This window comes from Diceros bicornis, chromosome 34, assembly GCF_020826845.1.
Source record: "Diceros bicornis minor isolate mBicDic1 chromosome 34, mDicBic1.mat.cur, whole genome shotgun sequence".
NCBI lineage: Eukaryota > Metazoa > Chordata > Mammalia > Perissodactyla > Rhinocerotidae > Diceros > Diceros bicornis.
In genome coordinates this window covers 19,840,016-19,860,101 of record NC_080773.1, presented here as the reverse complement: position 1 = coordinate 19,860,101, position 20,086 = coordinate 19,840,016, and the positions used below count along the sequence as shown (strand labels likewise).

The 20,086-nt window shown below is 52.5% G+C and overlaps 1 protein-coding gene and 1 long non-coding RNA gene across 3 annotated transcripts; both read left to right on the top strand.

Annotated features, from left to right (window-relative positions):
• The first annotated feature begins 7,970 nt into the window (after positions 1 to 7,970).
• Positions 7,971 to 14,927, top strand: LOC131397009 (uncharacterized). Of its 2 annotated transcripts, none has more exons than XR_009216712.1 (3): positions 7,971 to 8,041; positions 12,433 to 12,548; positions 14,202 to 14,927. It is a non-coding gene; the product is annotated as an uncharacterized LOC131397009 (long non-coding RNA). The 2 variants fall into 2 exon arrangements; XR_009216711.1 differs by lacking the exon at positions 7,971 to 8,041 and adding an exon at positions 8,899 to 9,065.
• Positions 14,928 to 14,954: 27 nt separating this feature from the next.
• Positions 14,955 to 16,135, top strand: GPR4 (G protein-coupled receptor 4). Its single transcript, XM_058529609.1, has one exon. It carries the CDS (start codon positions 15,047 to 15,049, stop codon positions 16,133 to 16,135), a length of 1,089 nt encoding a protein of 362 aa, XP_058385592.1. The 5' UTR covers positions 14,955 to 15,046.
• The last annotated feature ends 3,951 nt before the right edge of the window (positions 16,136 to 20,086 follow it).

The window sequence follows — 20,086 nt, the reverse complement described above, 5'->3', positions numbered from 1 at the left end:
AGGACTCTGGGTTGAAAGAGACAGAAACCCAACTCCATCCAGCATAAACAATAAAAAGAAGTTGCCAGGTCATGGAACTGAGTACTCCAGGAGGGGCCCAGCTGGATCAGAGGGCTCAAATGTGGTCAGTGGGTTTCTCCTCTTGGGAATTTCTCAATTTAGTGTCTGTAACCTTGAGCAAAATTTTAACTTTTTTTGTGTGTGTGAGGAAGATCAGCCCTGAGCTAACATCCATGCCAATCCTCCTCTTTTTGCTGAGGAAGACTGGCCCTGGGCTAACATCTATTGCCAATCCTCCTCCTTTTTTTTCCCCCAAGCCCCAGTAGACAGTTGTATGTCGTAGTTGCACATCCTTCTAGTTGCTGTATGTGGGACGAGGCCTCAGCATGGCCAGACAAGCGGTGCGTCGGTGCGTGCCTGGGATCCGAACCCAGGCTGCCAGCAGCGGAGCGCGTGCACTTAACCACTAAGCCACGGGGCCGGCCCCTAACTTTAGCTTTTTATTGATGTTTAACAAACATACGGGGAAGTACACTCATTATAAATGTATAATGTGCTGAATTCACAAACTGATCCCATCCGTGCAGCCAGCTCCCATATGGAGAGACAGAACCTCCTCAGCCCCCCAAAAGCCCCCTTGTGCCCAGTCGCAGTCATTGCCCCCTACAGTAATCACTACCCTGATTTCTCACACCATAGAATAGTTTTACCCATTTTTACTTTAAATCAGAGGTGGCAAACTTTCCGTAAAGAGCCAGATAGTAAATATTTTAGACTTCATGATCCCCGCAGTCTCTGTCCCAACTGACTCTGACATTGTCATGTGAAAGCAACCATACGCATACACAAATGAGCTTGAGTTCACATAAAACTATTTATGGACACTGAAATTTGAATTTCTCATTTTCATAGCGTCATAAAATACTATCATTTTGATTTCTGTTGAACCATTTAAAAACGTAAAAAGCATCTTAGCCCATGAGCCATACAAAGACAGGCGATAAATAGGATTTGGCCCACAGTGGTAGTTTGCCCACCTTTGTTCTAAATAGATGGAATCATATAGTACAAACTCTTTTGTGTCTAGCTTCTCCTCTTGAGTGAGTTTCTTAGCCTCAGTTTCCCCATGTATTAAATAGAAGTTAATAATGGCCAGCCAGGAGGCAGAGTGCTTAACCTCACGTGCTCTGCTTCAGCAGCCCGGAGTTCAAGGTTTTGGATCCTGGGCTCAAACCTACACACCGCTCATCAAACCACACTGTGGTGGCGTCCCACATATAAAACAGAGGAAGATTGGCACAGATGTTGGCTCAGGGACAATCTTCCTCAGGCAAAAAGTGAAAGATTGGTGTAGATGTTAGCTCAGGGCCAATCTTCCTAACCAAAAAAAAAAAAAAGAAAAAAATAGAAGTTAATAATAGCACATGCCCCATAAAGAGTACTGTGAAAATGAAATGACTTAAATACATGCGAAGACAGTGCCTGGCACTTAACAAGCTCTCAATAAATGGTAGCTGATTATTTTCACACAGTTGAGAACACAGACACCACAGCTGCAAGCATCCCACCAGGCCACATGCTAACGTCAAAGCAACAGGAAATCTTTCTCCCCTAGCTCTCACGTGTCTCCAGGAGGAGTCTGGCTCAGCTTTGATCATGCGGCCAACTTTGAACCAATCTCTACGGCCCAGGGAATGGGGTCATCTGATTGGCCAGCCTGGGTCACGTGCCCACCCTTTCGGTTAGGAAGGGGTGAGTGTACAGTATCTGGGACTGACAGCACCACGTGAACCTCTCCAAGTGGGCGGGGGAGTTCCCCCAAAGGAAAGAGGGTGGGAAAACGTGGAGCGGGAGATGGAGGTTACCAGCCATCTAAGCAAATTTGGGTCAGTGTGGGTGACACCCAAGAGGACAGGTTCAACGATGCTTCTGGGAGTTTGAAGATCCCTGCTCCCATTATCTTCTGCTGCAGGACAAACCATTCCACGACTAATGGCTTAAAACAATAACCAATTGATTTATTACCACTCATGGTTGGTGTCATCTATTCACCCCTTGATGGAAATTTGGGTTGTGTCCTCCTTTTGGTGTTGTGAATAATGCTGCTGTAAACCATGTACAAGTTTGTGTGCGGACAAATGTTTTCATTTCTCTTGGGTACATACCTAGAGTGGAATTGCTAGGCCATATGGTAATTCTATGTTTAACTTTTTGAGGAACCTGTGTGGGTGATTTTATTTAAACAACTTTGAAATAATTATAAACTCAGAGGAAGTTGCTAAAGGAATACAGAGAGGTCCCCTGTACCCTTCATCCAGTTTCCCCCAGTGGTAACATCTTGTATGGCTGTAGAACGACACCCAAACTAGGAAATTGACACTGGTAAATCTACAGACCTTGTTCACATGTCACCAGTTTTACATGCACTCGTGTGTTTCGTGTATATTTCAGTGCAATTTTATCACGTGTAGGTTTTTTTTTTTTTTTTATGGAGATTCCAGCAGAGGTTAGAAACTCCCTTTTATTTCCAAGTGTATCCACTGTCTATACATGTTTGCTCTCTGGTCTTTGGCTAGTTGACAAGCCCTAGTAAGTGCAGTAAGTTCTACCATCTGGGCTGATTTTCTTCAGGTAGAGGACTATATTCTAAAGGAGACCTTATATTAGTGACAGGATATCCTGTTGGGTAGCCTCTAAGTTTCAGTTTTGAGGTATTAGTCAGAGAAAACTCCAGAGAACCAGTATGGTGTGTGTGTGTGTGTGTGTGTGTGTGTATTATATACACACACACAGGGGCATACCTCCAAGATATTGTAGGTTCGGTTCCAGGCCACTGCTAATAAAGCAAATATCACGATAAAGCGAGTCACATGACCTTTTTGGTTTCCCAGTTCTTACAGAAGTTATATCTACACTATACTGTAGTCTGTTAAGTGTGCAATAGCATCACGTCTAAAAAACCAATGTACATACCTTAATTTAAAAACACTTTATTTCTGAAATAAATGTGACACAGAGACACAAAGTGAGCAAATGCTGTTGGAAAAATGGCACCGATAGGCTTGCTCTACACTGGGTTGCCACAAATCTTCAATTTGTAAAAAATGCAATTATCTGTGAAGTGCAATAGAAGGAAACATAATAAAATGAGGTATGCCTGTATATACATATATATAAAGAGGTTTATTATAAAGAATTGTCTCTTGCAGTTACGGAGACTGACAAGTCCCAAGATCTGCAGGGTGAGTTGGCAAGCTGGAGACCCAGGAGAGCCAATGACTCAAAACCCAGGAAGAGTCAGAAGGCGGAGAACAGCCAGTGTCCCAGTTGAAAGACAGTCAGGCAGGAGGAATTCTCTCTTCCTCAGGGAAAGGTCAGCCTTTTTGTTCTATTCAGGCCTTCAACTGATTGGGTGAGGCCCACCAGCATTGGGAAGGGCAATAGTTCTCAAACTTGAGGGAGCATTAGAAGCATTACAACAACCTGCAGGGCTTGTTGTAATGAAAACACGGCTCCTCCCAATCCCCCCCCCCCAAATTCAGTCACTCTGGGGCGGGGCCTGAGAAGTTGCATTTCCAAAGAGTTCTCAGATGATACTGATGCCGGGAAGACCACACTTTGAGAACCAGCAGTCTAATAGAAATATTATAAGGTAGCAAACACATAGTATTTTTCTGGACAGAACAATACATAAGAATTTTGTAGAACATTACACACTTGTGTTTCCTTTCCTTGTCTCGACCCTACAGGTGATCTCTTGGGAGGGAAAGCTGAGAGCTTTGCAGTTGCAGAGAGACAACTTATCAAGCCCATCTCTTCCTATGGGAAGGAAAAATTGTTGCAGGAGAAACCTATGAACCTCACTTTGGCCAGCAAGGAGGATTGTCTACGAGTCTTCAGAAACAGCTGCATAAGATATAACTCTCCAAATATCAATACCCTTCTGAAATGACAGCCCCTAGAGCCAAACATGAAATTCTAAGAAGGCAGGGTATTCAGTCACGTCAAGGGGTTCCATCCCCTCCGCCATTGTGGCCAAAGATTTCAAATAATATAACCACTAGTCAGTCATTCACTAATCAATTGCCCATGAAGACGAGGATTTTGGCTTTTTAAGATTGTATCCCCACTGCACAGTGTCTGGCATGCAGTAAATGCTCAATAAATATATTTATGTTGATTAGTGAATGAATGAATGAATTCAAAATATGTAAGGAGGGGGCGGCCCAGTGGCTTAGCGGTTAAGTGCATGCGCTCCAATGCTGGTGGCCCGGGTTCGGATCCTGGGTGCACACCGACGCACCACTTCTCCGGCCATGCTGAGGCCGCGTCCCACATACAGCAACTAGAAGGATGTGCAGCTATGACATACAACTATCTACTGGGGCTTTGGGGGAAAATAAATAAATAAATAAAATCTTTAAAAAAAAAAAAATGTAAGGAGCATTTTACTCTAGGCCAGGTCCTGAGCTGGGTAGTGCTTGGGCACGGTGGTGACTGAGACAGCCCCAGCTCTGCCCTCAAGGGACTCACAGTCCCGTGGGGGAGGCAGGCCCATGCACAGACAACGATGACCTGAGTGGGCAGAGGAAGACCCAGCAGGCATCAGGGAGGGCTTCCTGGAGGGGACAACAGACTGGAACATTGAAGGATGAGTAAGAAATGAACCAGGTAAAGTGAGGGGAGTGTTCCAGGTGGAAGTTCTGACAGTTTTCTGCTCCCTCCTTCCTCCTATTCCCACAACAAAGTGTGACAAAGTCCCCTCTGGGCTCCAGCAGCCCCCTGGTCCCCAGTGCCAGCCTTGACCACTCTGGGTGTCACTGTCGGGGACAGATCTGTCCTCCCTCACTGACTGCCAGCCCTGGGAGGGAAGGGCCATGGCTGTTGTGGTCACTGCTGTGTCCCCAACAGTGCCTAGCACAGGGCCAGGCACAGAAGCAGGGGCTGAGGGAGTGTTTGCTGATTGAATATTAGAGTGATGTGCATGTGTGAGTGAAATAGTTGAAAGTGTATTATATGAAGGGGTTCAAAGATCAAACTCCTTAACTCCCAATTTCCCACCCTGGAAAGTGTTATCACTGGAGCCCCACTGCTGGGATTCCAGAATTTCCACTTCCTCATCTGTGCCTTAGTGTCCTTATCTGCAAAACGGTACTTCTGTGTAGGGTTATTTTGAGGATGAAATGAGATATTCACATAAAATGCTTAGAACAGTGCCTGGTATGTAGTACGTGGTCATAAAATGTTCGCTGTCCCTGTTTTCCAATTGTTTCTGATCCTTTGCTTTTTTAGCCAGCCTCCTCTCCTGTCCCTGTGTCTTATCTCCAGCCATTTGAATCACCAGGAGTTACCCTTCCCTGTGACATTTCATGCCTCTGCGCCTCTGCACATGCTGTTTCCTCTCCACTGGAACACCCCTTCTGAACTTGTCCACCTGCGGAACTCCTATTCAGCCGGCACCGCCCAACAACCATATTACCCCTCCAGACCCCCAGGTTTCAGAGGCCAGTTTTCTACTGCTCTGGGATCAAAGTCTCCTTTCCCGTCCCCCACCTTTTGACGCTTCCGACTGTCCAAGTTCTGGGGAAGTGGCCGGCGCTATGGAAGCATCCGTTTCATTGGGTCTCTTGGTGCTCTGTTGCCCCCTTGTGCCTGGCCTGAGACCTGCGTGGAAAAATGTGCCTAGAAAGTTCTACAGGAATAGTGCTGGTGATTCTCCACGTGCCCCCCAGGGTCACTCTAGGCCCTTCTCCTCCCACTCGGGGCCCTGGGAGGCTGCCCTATGCTGACTCCATCCATGGGGGTCCCTGGATCTCCACCTTCTGGTTGGATTCTGCCAATTAGAGGCAATGATGGAAAATTCTAGGGTAGGAGGGGAAAAGTGGGGGTATTTATTTTCCAGGCCCCTCCCTGCATCCCTGCCGTTCTGGCAGTGGCTGCGTTCCTCTACCTCCAGCTCCAGGTCCTATGGGCTCCCCTCCCGCTCTAGCTTTCTGCCTGGAGGGTGGTAATGGCTCAGCTCCCGCTGTGCTGGTGCTCTGGTGCACCCCATACTTTGTGGGGTCCTTCGCCCTGCCCACCCCTCTAAAATGTCCCTTCATAAATGCTCCCAGGTAAACTCTTTGAGTGGCACCTGCTTCCTGCCTGCCAGGACCCCGACTGAATCACAGCGTAAATTTCAGATGAGCCCGGGAGAGAAGGGGACCCTCGCCCACCAGTGGCCCCAGAATTTCTCTTTAGGAGGAGCTCAGGATGGCCAAGGAGCTGACAGGAGGGCTCTGTGGGGCTTGTCTGGAAGCTGATAGGATGTATATGGGGCGATTTGTGGGCAGAGGCAACAGCCTTCATGACATTTCCCTTGGAGCTATCCCTGACTTCAGGGAGGATGGAAGGAAAAAGCCTTTAATCCTGTGTGTGTTGGAGGTCACTTGGGTCCTGGATTAACTCTCTCTGTTTCTGTTTCCCTCAAGAGCCCTGAGAGGAAGTAAGTAATATGGATCAGAGAGGTGAAGTCACTTGTCCAAGGCCACACAGCGAATGATTATCATAATAGCTACCTTAAAAAAAAAAAAAAACTGGGGCCGGCCTCGTGGCTTAGCGGTTAAGTGCGCGCGCTCCGCTGCTGGCGGCCCGGGTTCGGATCCCGGGCGCGCACTGACGCACCGCTTCTCTGGCCATGCTGAGGCCGCATCCCACATACAGCAACTAGAAGGATGTGCAGCTATGACATACAACAATCTGCTGGGGCTTTGGGGGGAAAAATAAATAAATAAATAAAATCTTTAAAAAAAAACTGTATCACTTTATTTATATGAAGTTCTAGAACAGGCAACACTAATTTCTGGTGAAAAAAGAAAACACAGAGTTGTCTCTGGGGGTGAAGTGGAGCGTGAGTATTGCCTGGAAAGAGGCAAAGAATAGCGTTCCTGGGTGATGGAAATGGTCCACATCTTGATTTGGGTGCTTAGTCACGTGGCTGTATCTGTTTGTCACAACTCACTGTACCACTCCCTTAAGATCTGGGCATTTTCATTTTTATTAAAAAAATAAATAAACAGGAAAGAATTTGCAAACCCAATAGCTGTCATTTTTGAGTGCTACATGCCGGCTCTGTCTGAAGTGCTTTGACCGAGAATGAATTCTCACGACCAGTTGATGAAGGAGGCGATGATGATGATTAAAATAAGCAAATATTTTTGGAACTTAAACTTACCATTCACGTTTTCATTCCCTGAAAACAACGTTCATCGCACACCCATCATGGGCTTGGTGGTCTTCTAGGCAACAGACACACAGCAGTAAACAACCAGATGCAAAAATGACCCTCCTCCTAGTGAGGAGGCAGATAATTAGAAAAAAATAAATGAAATTGGTGAAGGGGGCCATGCTTTACAGACTTGTCGGTAATGACACCTTGAAATGATATCCCCATGACAAAGGGACTATGAGGGACCGCATGGACAAAAGAGGAAACTGAGGCACAGAGAGGTCACTAGCCTCAGGTCTGGCCAAGAGGCAAGGCTGGAATTGCAAGTCCCAAGACTCCTTCCAGGAATGGCTAACAGACCCCTTTGTTCTCTCCCTTGGGGGGGGCGGGGTATGCAATGAACACAAAGTTAATGACTTATTGGGGAGACTTATTGGGGTCTCCGAAGGGAGGAAATGGCTCAGCTCAAGGAAGGTCAATGGGGGAGCCCCTTTTCCCCCATAGCCTAGAGTTTGATCAAGTTGGAGGTGTGGGGTTGGAAGGGGATAAGCAAAGGGGTTAATGAGATGGGGGCCTCCAGGCTGGGGACTTGGAGAGGTGGGGCGGTTCCAGCAGCAGGTGAGGTTTCCCCGTGCTGGAAGCCTTTATTGGGGTGAAGGCTTACTGGGGTTAAGGGGCGGTGACAAAGGAGGGGTTAATGGGGGCGGGCCTGGCCGGGGCGGGGCCTCGGCGGGCGGCTCAGGCTGGGGGCCGGGAGGAGGCGCCGCCGGGTCCCTGCGCCGCCGTCGAGCGCAGACCCCGCAGCCGCCACCCGCCCCGTCCAGCCGCGCGCAGGTAGGCGCCCCCTCTCCCGCGCCGGGCTCGGGCACCGCGGGGCCCTCGTCTCTGTCTCCTCTTCGCGTCCCCGCGTCGCTGCCTCAGTCTCCCCCGCCGTCTCGTCCCCGCCCCTCTCCGGGGCTGGCTCCGCGGCTGACTCCGTCTCTGGGTCTATCTCCATCTCTCCGCCTGTCTCTGATGTCTCTCTGTCTCTGCGGTCCCTCTCCCTCTGGGGGTGTCTCTCCTGCTCCATCTCTGGATATCTCTGTGTCTATGTCTTTATCTCTGTCTCTGTCTCTCTCTCTTGTCTCCGTCTCTGTTTGTCTTTATCCCCCAGTCTCTTGAGGAACTCTCAGTCTCTCCGGATCTCTCTGCCTCCATCTCCACGTCTCCCTGTCTCTGTACATCTCTTTGCCCTTTCTCTTCCTGTCTCTCTGTCTCTCTCTCTGTCTGTATCTTAGACCCCGTTCTGGCTCCTTCACCCTGTCCTCATCTCATTCCAAATCCTTGGGCATCCAGAGCTTTCCCTGGGCTGAGGAGCTGCTTGGGAGCGGGTAGGGGGCAGTAGGGTGGCCACCTGGGGCAGGTGGACTCTGAGTGACACTGTGACCCTAGCGCCCCTTCACAAAGTCACCCCGCTACTCTTGAGGTCTCACCCACCCCACCCTCCAATTTCAGGAATTTCTGGCTGGGGGGGTGGACTTCCCTCCCCACTTCCTCCCTTCCAGGATTTGGCTGGGTCACCGTTAACTCCTTCCTGCCTTGGCCTCATTCCGCCTTCTTGAACTGGACATCCCCCCCCAAACCAGACTGAGGGACAGCTCTGGAATTTCTATGAGACATCAGTGCCGGGATGTGTGTTGTGTACTCTGGCAGGATGTGCGCTGGGGGATTTGCTTGTGGGCACAGATGGAGATGATGGGGGCCACATCCCTCAACTCCCCCTCCAGGGCCCACCACCGGCCTCACTCCTCCTGAGCCCACCAAGAGGGCGCCCCCACCCAGCTCTGTCTCTGTGGATGAACTTGACTTCAGGTTTGGGGTGAGGATGGGGATGTTTTCCTTTCTAGGGGGGCTCCCAGTAGGAGGAGATGAGAGATACTGATGGCAGGCTCTTGAACTCTGGGAATCATACAGTCAAGAACCCTTGAATGTGAAGTCTTTGAATGGAAGGACCTAGAATGTGGGAATGATCAGATGGGAAGACTGGGAATGCCCCAACCTTCCAGTCAAAGGTCTTGAGGATATTTGAATCCTTCAATCCGAAAAGCTTAGTGTTGGAATCTTGGCAGTTTTCAGCATTCAGTTGCGAGCTCAAAAGGGCTCTCGGAGCCATCTAGGCCAAGCTCTCATTTTATGGAGGGGGAAACTGAGGCCCCAGAGCAGAAGTCCCCACAGCGAGTCAGTGCCAGGCTTGGGGGTTGGGACTCCAGTTCCGCGGAAGCCCAAATCCGGAGATCTGCCTTCCTTTGCTGCCACTAAGTCGGATTAATTTGGGAAAGGAGGTCTTCACAGGGAGGAGGGAAGAATGCCAGGGTGAGTATGGATGGCTGGAATCCAGAAGGGAATGTTTCAGAAGCAGAGAAGAGAAAATATTTCTAAAACCAGGGTGGTGGGGAGTGAGAGGACAAGAGTTGGTTTGGGTGGAAGGGGCGGGCTTTCAGAGAAGGAGGGCAGAGGGGAGGGGCAGTGGGGGGGGCAGGGATTAACTCCCGCCTGCTCTGTCTCCTGACCCTCCCCAAGAAGCCCACTGCTCCCTCGGGATGGGGCCTATAATTTGGTTTGTGTCTAGACAAATAATAACTCAGCTGGTGTGAGGGAGCGGGAGGGATGTGGCAAGGCTTGCTGGGCAAGGGGTAAGGAGGCAGCCTGCGCTCCTAGTGTACCCCACTCCCATGCGGTGAGAATTTAGGGGGTAGATGGAAGTGGTTTCTAACCGCCCCCCCATCCCCTGTGAATCCTTAATGTCTTAGAATTCTGCAGACTCTTAGAACTTTAGGCTGCTGGAATGTTAAAAAACAGATAAGGGGGAAAAAAGGAAGTGAGGTCCACCGTCTATAGAGTACTCACCCATTTCTGTAAAAAAGAAAAGGGAAATACGTATTCGTGTTTGCTGGGCAAAGATAATAGTCACTGAGCATTTAATAACAGATTATGAAAGTCGTAGAACGTTAAAAAAAATCATAGAGCGTTCTAACAATAGGACTCCAGATTCTTGGAATGTGAGACTCTTGGAATATTGGAAACTTAGAAGAGTAAGGGCATGGGAAGCTGCGGTGATAATAATAATAGAATGGAAGGGAGGTAAAGCTCTCGAATGTTATAAGAATAGAACAGTAAACCATGAACTGGACTAACAATAGAACCCGAGGATTTGAGAACGGTAGAATCTAGAACATCAGCGGGGTAGAGTCGGAGGACTTTGGTGTCCTTTCCGGGTGGCGTGGGTGTGTGGGGGGATGGGGACCCGTTTGGTGGAAATGGGGAAACTGAGGCCCAGAAGTGTGGTCAGCGTGGCCTGACTGCCCCCTGGTTTCCGCCAGCCGCCAGGGCACCAGGTGGGGAGCGAGGCGCGGTGATCACATTTCGTCCCCTAATGAGCAGACCGGAGCTGGCCCGTCCCCTGGGGCTGTCAGGGGAGGGGGGAAGCAGGAGCCCGCAGAGGAGGGAGGTAGGGGAGAGGCAGCCTGGTGGCTTCTAGGACGAGGCTGGTGAGTGAGCCGAGGGTGGTGGGGGATGTGGGGGGCTGCTTCACCTCTCCCTCTCCCTCTCTCAATCCACCCCCACTGAGTCCTTCAGCCTTGTGGGATTTCGGGGTGGCTGGCGGGGCGCAGGGACTTATCTGGCCTGAGCAGCTGAGGCATAAAGTGGGGGCTGTGGTCTGACCAGTCCTTCCCGTCCCCCCACTATTGCTGCACAGACGGGCTTCTCTCTCTTCCCAGCCCCTCTGGACAGGCCAGCGGGGCCTGAAGAGGGGAGCCTGTGGGACGGGGTGGGGGCTTCTTGGGGGGGCTGTGAGATTTGGGGGTTGACTCCCCAACAAAGCCTGATAAAGGGAGGCAACTTAGATCCCAACTCAAGAGGGTCTTGACCCCGGGGGGTCCGGGCCAGGGGTCAGGCGATGGAGGGGCATGCAAGACACCGAGGTCACTTGCTTTTTTGTGGTGAGAAAGTCCGTGTATCTTTCAGCAGATTCTCCAAGGGAGCCGGGGACCCCAGAAAGACCTGAGAAAAATTACAGGAGGACAGGGTGTGAGGAGAGAAACCATTCAGGGAGAAGGAAGTTCTTCGGTTAAGAACACAGGAGGTCTGGCCAGTCTTGACACATCACGTGACTAAGACAACTGCCTTGGCTCTCTGGGCCTCAGTTTCCCCATCTGTACCTGGAACGGGTCAGAAATAGCCTTGCACCCCCCATTGTCGCCCATGGGCCTCGCAATTCCCCGTTGCGTTGTGGAATTCTAAGAGTCTGCCGTTCTGGACCGTCTTTTGGGGGTCGGCAGGACTTAGGTGGGGGAGAAGAGAGGGCTGTCTGAGTGTCCCCCCATGCCCAGCACCCCTAGGAAGTAGGTGGGTTGAGGAGGAGGGACAGGAGGAGGGAGGGGTGAGCACCCAACTGGTTCCCCCTGGAGGAAATTAGCAATAGGAAGTGTATTTCCTCTGTGTGCATAAGTCTCCTGCCTGTGTAGCCGCTCCAGCCTTAGCTGAACCCAGAGGGTCTGGCGGGGGAGGAGGCAAAGGGAGCTCCCAGCTCTCGGTGCCTCCTCCCACTATGACCTGGTTCATTTCTGGTCTCAGCTCTCCCATGCCTGTGGAACAATGACAATTGTTCAAATACTGCACATTTTATAGATGACATCATGTTCCACCAAGGATTTTCATATCTGTGATGTGACCAGTATAAAAGTTGTGCCCCACTCTATACAGAAGGGGGAACTGGGGCTCCTGAAAGAGAATTAATTCCCTCACTGTTACAGGAGGAAGGGGAGACCAAGGGCAGAGAGAGGAGGAGACCGAGGGGCAGAGAGAAGGGGAGACTGAGGGGCAGAGAGAGGTGTTTTGAGTGAGTTGGTCTGGGTGGGGGGGTTTGATTCAAAGGGAGGGACTGGATTGTACTGTTCTAGCAAAGAGCAAGCTCCCTCCATCCCAGCTCCCCAGGGTCCAGGAGCCTCTGTCTGTGTGTCTGGGGTGGGGGCAGCCGCTCTGTCACTGAGGACCCCACAGGGGGTAGGACTTACTAAGCAGGACTCAGCCCTGACCTTTCAGAGTCAATTATGTAGCGGATAGATCTTGCCATTCTCGCTTTTTCCCTGGGACCCCGCAGGGACTGGTTTGAGCCTGGTGCCGCTGCCTCAAGGGGAGAGGGGGCCTGCATTGGGGGATGGGCTGACCAACGCATGTTCCTTCAGTCCACAGTCATTTATTGAGTGCCTACTGTATGCCGGGGATGCAGCAGTGAACACGAGGTCCCTGCCCTCCTGGAACGTCCCTCTAGACAGACAGACAGACAAAAACAAGATACAAGGTGAGGAGCGAGCCCTGGGAGTGGGTGGGCGGGACTCTGGGGAGGGAGGGCCTCTGTGAGGAGGTGAAGGAGGTGAGGGAGCTAATCTGAAGATCTGAAGGAAGAACCGTCCAGGTGGAGGGTACGATTTCCGTGTTAGAAAGACCTTCCTGCCTGCCACGTGGGAAGCGAGTTGAAGGAAGCCAGAACGGCAGCCAGGAAAGCAGTAGGGAGGCTACTGCAAAAGTCCGAGCAAGCGGTGATGGTGGCACAGAGCAGGCAGGGCCAGGGGTTTCAGGGAGACCTGCGCGGATTCAGGATTTATTGTGTAGGTAAGCAGAACCAAGAGGACTTTCACATGGAAGGATGCTCAGGCATCAGGGTGGTCCCCGAGGACCTGCTGTGTGACTTGGGGCTCATCCCTTCCCCTCTCTGGGCCTCAGTTTCCTCATCTGTCCAATCCACTCAACCAGTGGTTTTCAAAGTGTGTCCTGGGGATTCTTCAGAGGTGGCCTCCCTCCCCCCACCTCGTCTCATCTAGAGCCCAGAGCAGCTTCCTCTTTTTGCTGTCTTAGATGGGGTTCCCAGTTAAGATCTTGTGGTTTAAGTTTTCACAGCCTAAAAAACGAAATCTGTGCAAACCCCTAGATGGAGTGGCTTCCGAAAATGCCTCTGATTCAGGACTTTGCTCCCCTTCCTCTGGGGCTGACGATAGTCAGGGGCTTGGTCCATGCCCTGTGCACGCAGGTCTTCCCAGGACCAAGGGGGTGACAGCCTCCAGGTTCTCACTCAGGAAAGCTGGAGGGGAGTGGGAAGACGCGATGAAGGGAGCGGTGCCTGAGGGAGGGGACGGAAGGCTCTGATCCCAGGGCTTCCCCTTGCTCCCCGACCTTGATGGAGTGAGTCCGCAGCTCCTCCTCTCATCTCTCCCCAACCCTGCCCTCTGCAGCCATGGTTCCCACCCCCACTGTCAGCCCAGGGTCCTTCTCTGTCCACTTGTTCTTGGGTGGAAACAGAGGCACAGGCTGGAGAAAAGGGGCGAGAGCCGAGATTTCCCGTCTTCTGTCATCAGGACCTTGGACAGGTCTCCGAACCGCTGTGTGCCTCAGTTTGTCAAGTAGGGGGAATAACTGTACTTTCCTTGTGAGGGTCTTGAAATTTTAATGAATTGATACCCGTAAAAGTGCTTAGAACAGAGTCTGCTATGCTATGTAGTAGGGCTCAATAAACTTTAGCTGTTATCACCACCATCATCATCATTGTCAAGAACGGGGCGTCCTGGTTTAGGAGTGGGAGGCTGGTCCCAGCCTTGGTTCTGTCACTGCCTTGCTGTGCCTCCGTGAGGGGAGTGACCCAGCCTCCCTGTCTGTGAAATGATAGGGTTAGACTAGTTTAGCAGTTCCCAAAGCATGATATGATATTTGTACCAATTTTACATGGTTTCCGGAAGGAAGTTCTAAGATCTGAGTTGAGTCTTTATTTTAACCTCTATTAGGGAAAAAATGTATCTGGCACCTCAAATCTGTGGTTTCAGAGATCTGTGGCTTAGAATGGGGCTCAGTTATGCATCACCAGGGTGTCTACCCTCTGCAGCCCAGAGTCCAACTCAGGCGAGGGGTGTGGGGAGAAGGGAGCAGTCCATGACTCTCTCACCACCTTCCTCTCTCCCCGCAGGCACTGCCAAGTCAGCTTCGAGCTGTGAGGTGTGGCCAAATCTTTCAACTGCTGAGCCCCACCAGGACCAAGCCGGAGCCCCTCCCCTGCCCCTTTCAAACCCCCCTCCATCCTCTCCTTCCTCTAGCCCTGACTCACCTCCTTCCTGTTTCTTAAACATCCCCTTCCCACATCCCCAGACTGAGCCCTTCCTCTCTGTCCACCCCCGACAGGACACTTCCTTTTCCGTGATCTTCTTCTCATCAGTTACCTTACTTATTTCCCTATTTCTTATTGTGGTCCTAGGAGATACCAGCACCCCCGCCCACCTTGTCTGGTCTTTTCAACACTTCCTAACTCTAATCTGTCTTATCTCCACACTACTCCATATATTTCCTGTGTCTTCTAAAACATTCCACCCCATCATTACTTCAGCATGGCCACACTTCCTTCCTATACGCTTTACAAATATCTCCCTTTCACCACTGCCCACTGATGCCTTCAACTCCTCTAGAAACACTCCCCTCGGCCAATTTTTGTGTTACCCCAATACTCCCTCATTTACGCTCGGTTTGCATCTATAAACGCCTCCTTGACAAAGCTCTTTCTTAATCCTGCCATCCCCCAGACCTCCCTCCTGTCGTCATTCTATCCCTCCTCCAACTTTTGCCTCTGAAGCTCTATCTTCCTGCCCAGCCTGGCTCACGATTCGCAATCAGTCTCATCTCTTCCCCTCGGACTGCCTGCCACCATGTTCCCCTGAGCCTCCCAGGAGGGGGCTCAGGGGGCCCAATGGCCTCCCGCCCCCCGTGGCCCCACAGCCCCTGTGGGCCGGGGGAAGCGCCTCGAAAGCCCCAGTGCCGAGGATGGGCAACCGCACGTGGGAGGGCTGCCACGTGGACTCCCGCGTGGACCACCTCTTCCCGCCGTCCCTGTACATCTTCGTCATCGGCGTGGGGCTGCCCACCAACTGCCTGGCCCTGTGGGCTGCCTACCGCCAGGTGCGGCAGCGCAACGAGCTGGGTGTGTACCTGATGAACCTCAGCATCGCCGACCTGCTCTACATCTGCACGCTGCCTCTGTGGGTCGACTATTTCCTGCACCACGACAACTGGATCCACGGGCCTGGCTCCTGCAAGCTCTTTGGGTTCATCTTCTACACCAACATCTACATCAGCATCGCCTTCCTGTGCTGCATCTCCGTGGACCGCTACCTGGCCGTGGCCCACCCACTGCGGTTCGCCCGCCTGCGGCGGGTCAAGACGGCCGTGGCCGTGAGCTCCGTGGTCTGGGCCACGGAGCTGGGCGCCAACTCGGCGCCCCTGTTCCACGACGAGCTCTTCCGTGACCGTTACAACCACACCTTCTGCTTTGAGAAGTTCCCCATGGAGGGCTGGGTGGCCTGGATGAACCTCTACCGGGTCTTCGTGGGCTTCCTCTTCCCGTGGGCCCTCATGCTGCTGTGCTACCGGGGCATCCTGCGGGCCGTGCGGGGCAGCGTGTCCACGGAGCGCCAGGAGAAGGCCAAGATCAAGAGGCTGGCGCTCAGCCTCATTGCCATCGTGCTGGTCTGCTTCGCGCCCTACCACGTGCTCCTGCTCTCGCGCAGCGCCGTCTACCTGGGCCGCCCCTGGGACTGTGGCTTCGAGGAGCGTATCTTCTCAGCGTACCACAGCTCGCTGGCCTTCACCAGCCTCAACTGTGTGGCGGACCCCATCCTCTACTGCCTCGTCAACGAGGGCGCTCGCGGCGACGTGGCCAAGGCCCTGCACAACCTGCTCCGCTTCCTGGCCAGCGACAAGCCCCAGGAGATGGCCAACGCCTCCCTCACCCTGGAGACCCCGCTCACTTCCAAGAGGAACAGCGTGGCCAAGGCCCTGGCAGCCGGCTGGGCGGCAGCTCCGCCCACGCGGGGGGACCAGGTGCAGCTGAAGATACTCCCGCCGGCACAGTGAACCTCAAATCATGCAGAGGCCCCTCCTCAAATCTCATCTCACACCCCCTTCCGTTTTGGTCTGGTGTATGCAAATTGTATGTAAATAAGGCTGTTAATATTCACCAGAATATAAAAAAATAGGAAAACAGTGAGGTTGGTGTGTCACTGGTCAACCATCATCCTCCACCATGACCCCCTAACAATTCTGTTGAACTGTGCCCAGCACTGTGCTGGGTGGTGCTGGTGACACAGTGGTGACAGTGACAGCTCTGGATCTGCCCTCACAGACTCCAATGAGGGAGACAGATCTGTCTCTCCCCGGACAGTGGTGACCCAGAGTGGGCAGGGCTCAGACAGGGGAGCCCAGGGACTGAAGGAACCCAAATGGGCATCTGACCCAGTCTGGAAGTCAGGGAGGGCTTCCTGGAAGAGGAGACCAGTAAATTAAGTCACATATTTCGTTTCCAGGAGGTAAAGACAAAAAGAGAAAAAAGTTAGGATTATTTCCAACAAGTGGTTGAGACTCTGTGACTCAAGGGGAAAGTTGAAGGAGAAATTCACTGAGTGTGGAGTGATTACTTTTGCCCTTGGGAAGTTTCCGGTCATATAGGCAGAGACAGCATGACAGAGTAATTCTTACTTTCTAGATAAACAGCATCCTCCAAGTCAGGACTGAGGAAGAAGTGGGAGAGTGTCAGAACCCACGTGAAGAGCAACCAGGGCAGAGGAGGAGGAGTGAGCTGGGCAGACTCAGGAAGGGGTCTCAGGACAAGAGGAAGGATATTTATTACTTCATTCAACAGAGATTTATTTATTTATTATTCATTCATTCATTCATTCATTCATTCATTTTTTGAGGAAGATCAGCCCTGAGCTAACATCCGCTGCCAATCCTCTTCTTTTTGCTGAGGAAGACTGGCCCTGGGCTAACATCTGTGCCCATCTTCCTCCACTTTATATGGGACGCCGCCACAGCATGGCTTGATGAGTGGTGTGTAGGTCCACGCCCGGGATCCGAACCTGCGAACCCCGGGCTGCCGAAGTGGAGTGCATGAACTTAACCACTACGCCACTGGGCCAGCCCCCCCAACAGAGATTTATTTGTACCCACTGTCTGCCTAGCCCCCTGGTCAGGGGAACAGCATTGCAGACAGAGGGAACAGCAATGCAAAGCCCTGGTATAAGAGAGCATCTGAATTCGGAGGGACAGCAACTACAGCCGTGAGGCTGGAACAGAGGGTGGGCAACGGGGTGGGAGATGGGACTGGAGAGGGACAGAGGCGATCTTTCGGGGCCTCATAAGTCCTGGTGAGGACTCTGCCTTGTACTCTGAGATAAATGAGAGCCACGAGAGGGCTGTTAGCAGAGGCTGGCTGCTGAGTGGGGCACAGAATACGGGAAGCAAGGGCAGAAGCTGGGACCCGTGAGGATGACTGCGTGGTCCCGTGGGAGATGCTGGCAGCTGGACTGGGGTGGGCGGTGGAGTGAGCAGTGAGCATGGGATGTATTTTGAAGGAATATTATGATGGAAGTAGCACAGGGGCCCATGGGATTATGTAACATGAGCCTCTTGCCCATCCTGGGAAAACGGTGACGAGGAGGCTTGAGCCAGAAGGACTTCTGGGAATGATCCCAGGCCCTATTTCAGGGCGGTTACCAGAGAGGCCAAGTGACTAGCCCAGGGTCACACAGCCGGTGAGTTGGCGCTGGGGTCATTCTGGGCTTCCTCTCCCATCCCTGTCTCTGCCTCTGTTCCCACGCCCCAGACTGGCCAAGGCTGCCTGCCCTGGCTGATTGCGTCTCCTCCCTCCCCTGGCCCTCAGGGGTCACCAGGAATGGCTGTCCCTCCATAATGAGGCTGGAGAGCAGGAGGAAGCACTCAGCTCTGCACAGGCCTCACCCCTTCTGGGAGGTCACCTCCCTCCCCTCTTCCCCACGGGTCTAACAGGCTCCAAGCTCCTGAGGAGAAGTGAAGATCCCCCTACACACACACACACACACACACACACACACACACACGCACACACACTCTTGCCCTAGAAGAGGTTCTGGAAGCCCTTCTCAGAGAAAGGAAGAGGAGGGAGGAGGGGGAATGAGAAAAAAATTAACTTAATGGGGAAAAGGGTTTTGCAGGAGGGGGGTTCCTGAAATGCAGGAAGCTGGGCTTTGGTGTTGGGGGGAGAGAAAAAAGGGGGGCCTGGGATCGGGAAACCTAGTAATTTTCCCACCCTGTCTCACCACCACGATGCAACTGGGATGGAGACGTAGGGGGCCAGAACTTTTCTGAACACAGTCCCCTCAGAGAATTAGATGAAAGCCTGCATGCTACGCCTCCACCAAATGCTTATTCCCATTCATTCAATAAGTATTTATTGAGCACCTACTGTGTGCCAGGGCACTGTTCTAGGAGCCGAGGAAACAGCAGTGAACTATACAGAAAAAAGTCATGTGCAAGTGTGGAAGTTTCCTAAACCCCTTCCGGGGGACCTCAGGACCCCAGCACATCCTTGGGCCCCAGCCTAAGACCTCCAGGGATCAGGAGAAGACTTGAGGCTGGGACTCAAGAAATCCCAGCCTCAGCTCCATCCCGGTTACGCCTGGAACTCTGGACACGTCCTTTTCGTCCTCCGGCCTCAGCTGTCCAGTCTGAACAATGGGGAGGGGGTTGGTGCCAAGCAGACCACGACCTTGAAGAGGCCCCTGGCTCCCTCACCCCTTCAGTCTAGAAGGGATCCCGGGGAGGGAATGTCTCCATGGGGTCTCGGCATTCTTAGGAATTTAGAATATCTGGGTTCGTACGTGCCAGTAACGTGATTATAGATGGAGACACACAGGTCCATCACGGCCGGATGCTCAGGGAGTCAGAGTGGGAGCCGAGGAGAGCCCAGGGTCCCCTGGCTCTGCGTCCTGACGTCTGTCTCTTCCTCCGCATCACTCTTTGGCTCCCGTCTTCCCTCTCCCTCTGCCTCTCCTAGCCTCTCTCACCCAGCAGCACTCCACTGTCCAGGAATTTCTCTCAACCTCTCCCTGACCTTGTTTGTATGCTTTCGCTCCCCGCTGGGTAAGGGAGGACAGTCTGTGATATGTCCTCAAACTCCTCCCTGAGCCAGCTCCCCAGGGACCCTCGCCCCCAGTGGAGGAAGTGGGGCCGCCTGAGAACCGGTACGGTTTTATCTGCCCAGATGAGCCCATCTGCGGGCTGCGGGAATTTGGGTCGGCCCCCTGCCCCCTCTCTGGGCCTCAGCGTGTCAGGGACGCGGATTAGCTGCTTCTGGAGACGAAATGCACTCTCACGCTGGAGTTAGCAATTATAACGCTAACATCTGTAGAGTAATAAGGGCTGTTTATTGAGCGCTCACCATATGATTGTCATCATTTTAAGCACTTAACGTAGTTCACTTGCTATGTTTTTATGTTCAAGATGCGCATGCCAGCCTCACAACAACTCAATAAGGTAAGTGCTATTATGATTCCCATTTTGGAGATGGGAATAGTGATGATCAGAGAGGTTAAGTCACTCGCCTAATATCACACAGCAAGTAAACGGCGGAGCTGGGACCCCAACCCAGGTCTGTATGATTACAAGACTTTCTTCTTAGTCCCAAGTAGAGCTCTAAACTGCGGGGGAAGGTGTATTTGGGACTCGCTACTCCTAATTAGGACTAATTAAGAGCCTCCTTTGGGTGGAGAAGCCACCTAAGTACGTGACGTCACGAAGCGCGGCGACAGCCACCGAAGCGGGCGTGGGAATCAATCTATCAACCCTCGCGCGAGCAGCCGTTTAACGACACCGCCCTCCGGCCGCCTCACTTCCGCCCTGTATTTGCATACTCAGCGAACAGGCGTCGGGGCGCCAGCGTCGACGCCGTGACGTCAGGGAGCGCCCCTGCAGTACCCCCCCCGAGCGTACGCGCGTACGCACGCACGCACGGCGACGAGCGGGCGGGGGAGGAGGGAGAGCGCGGAGGTG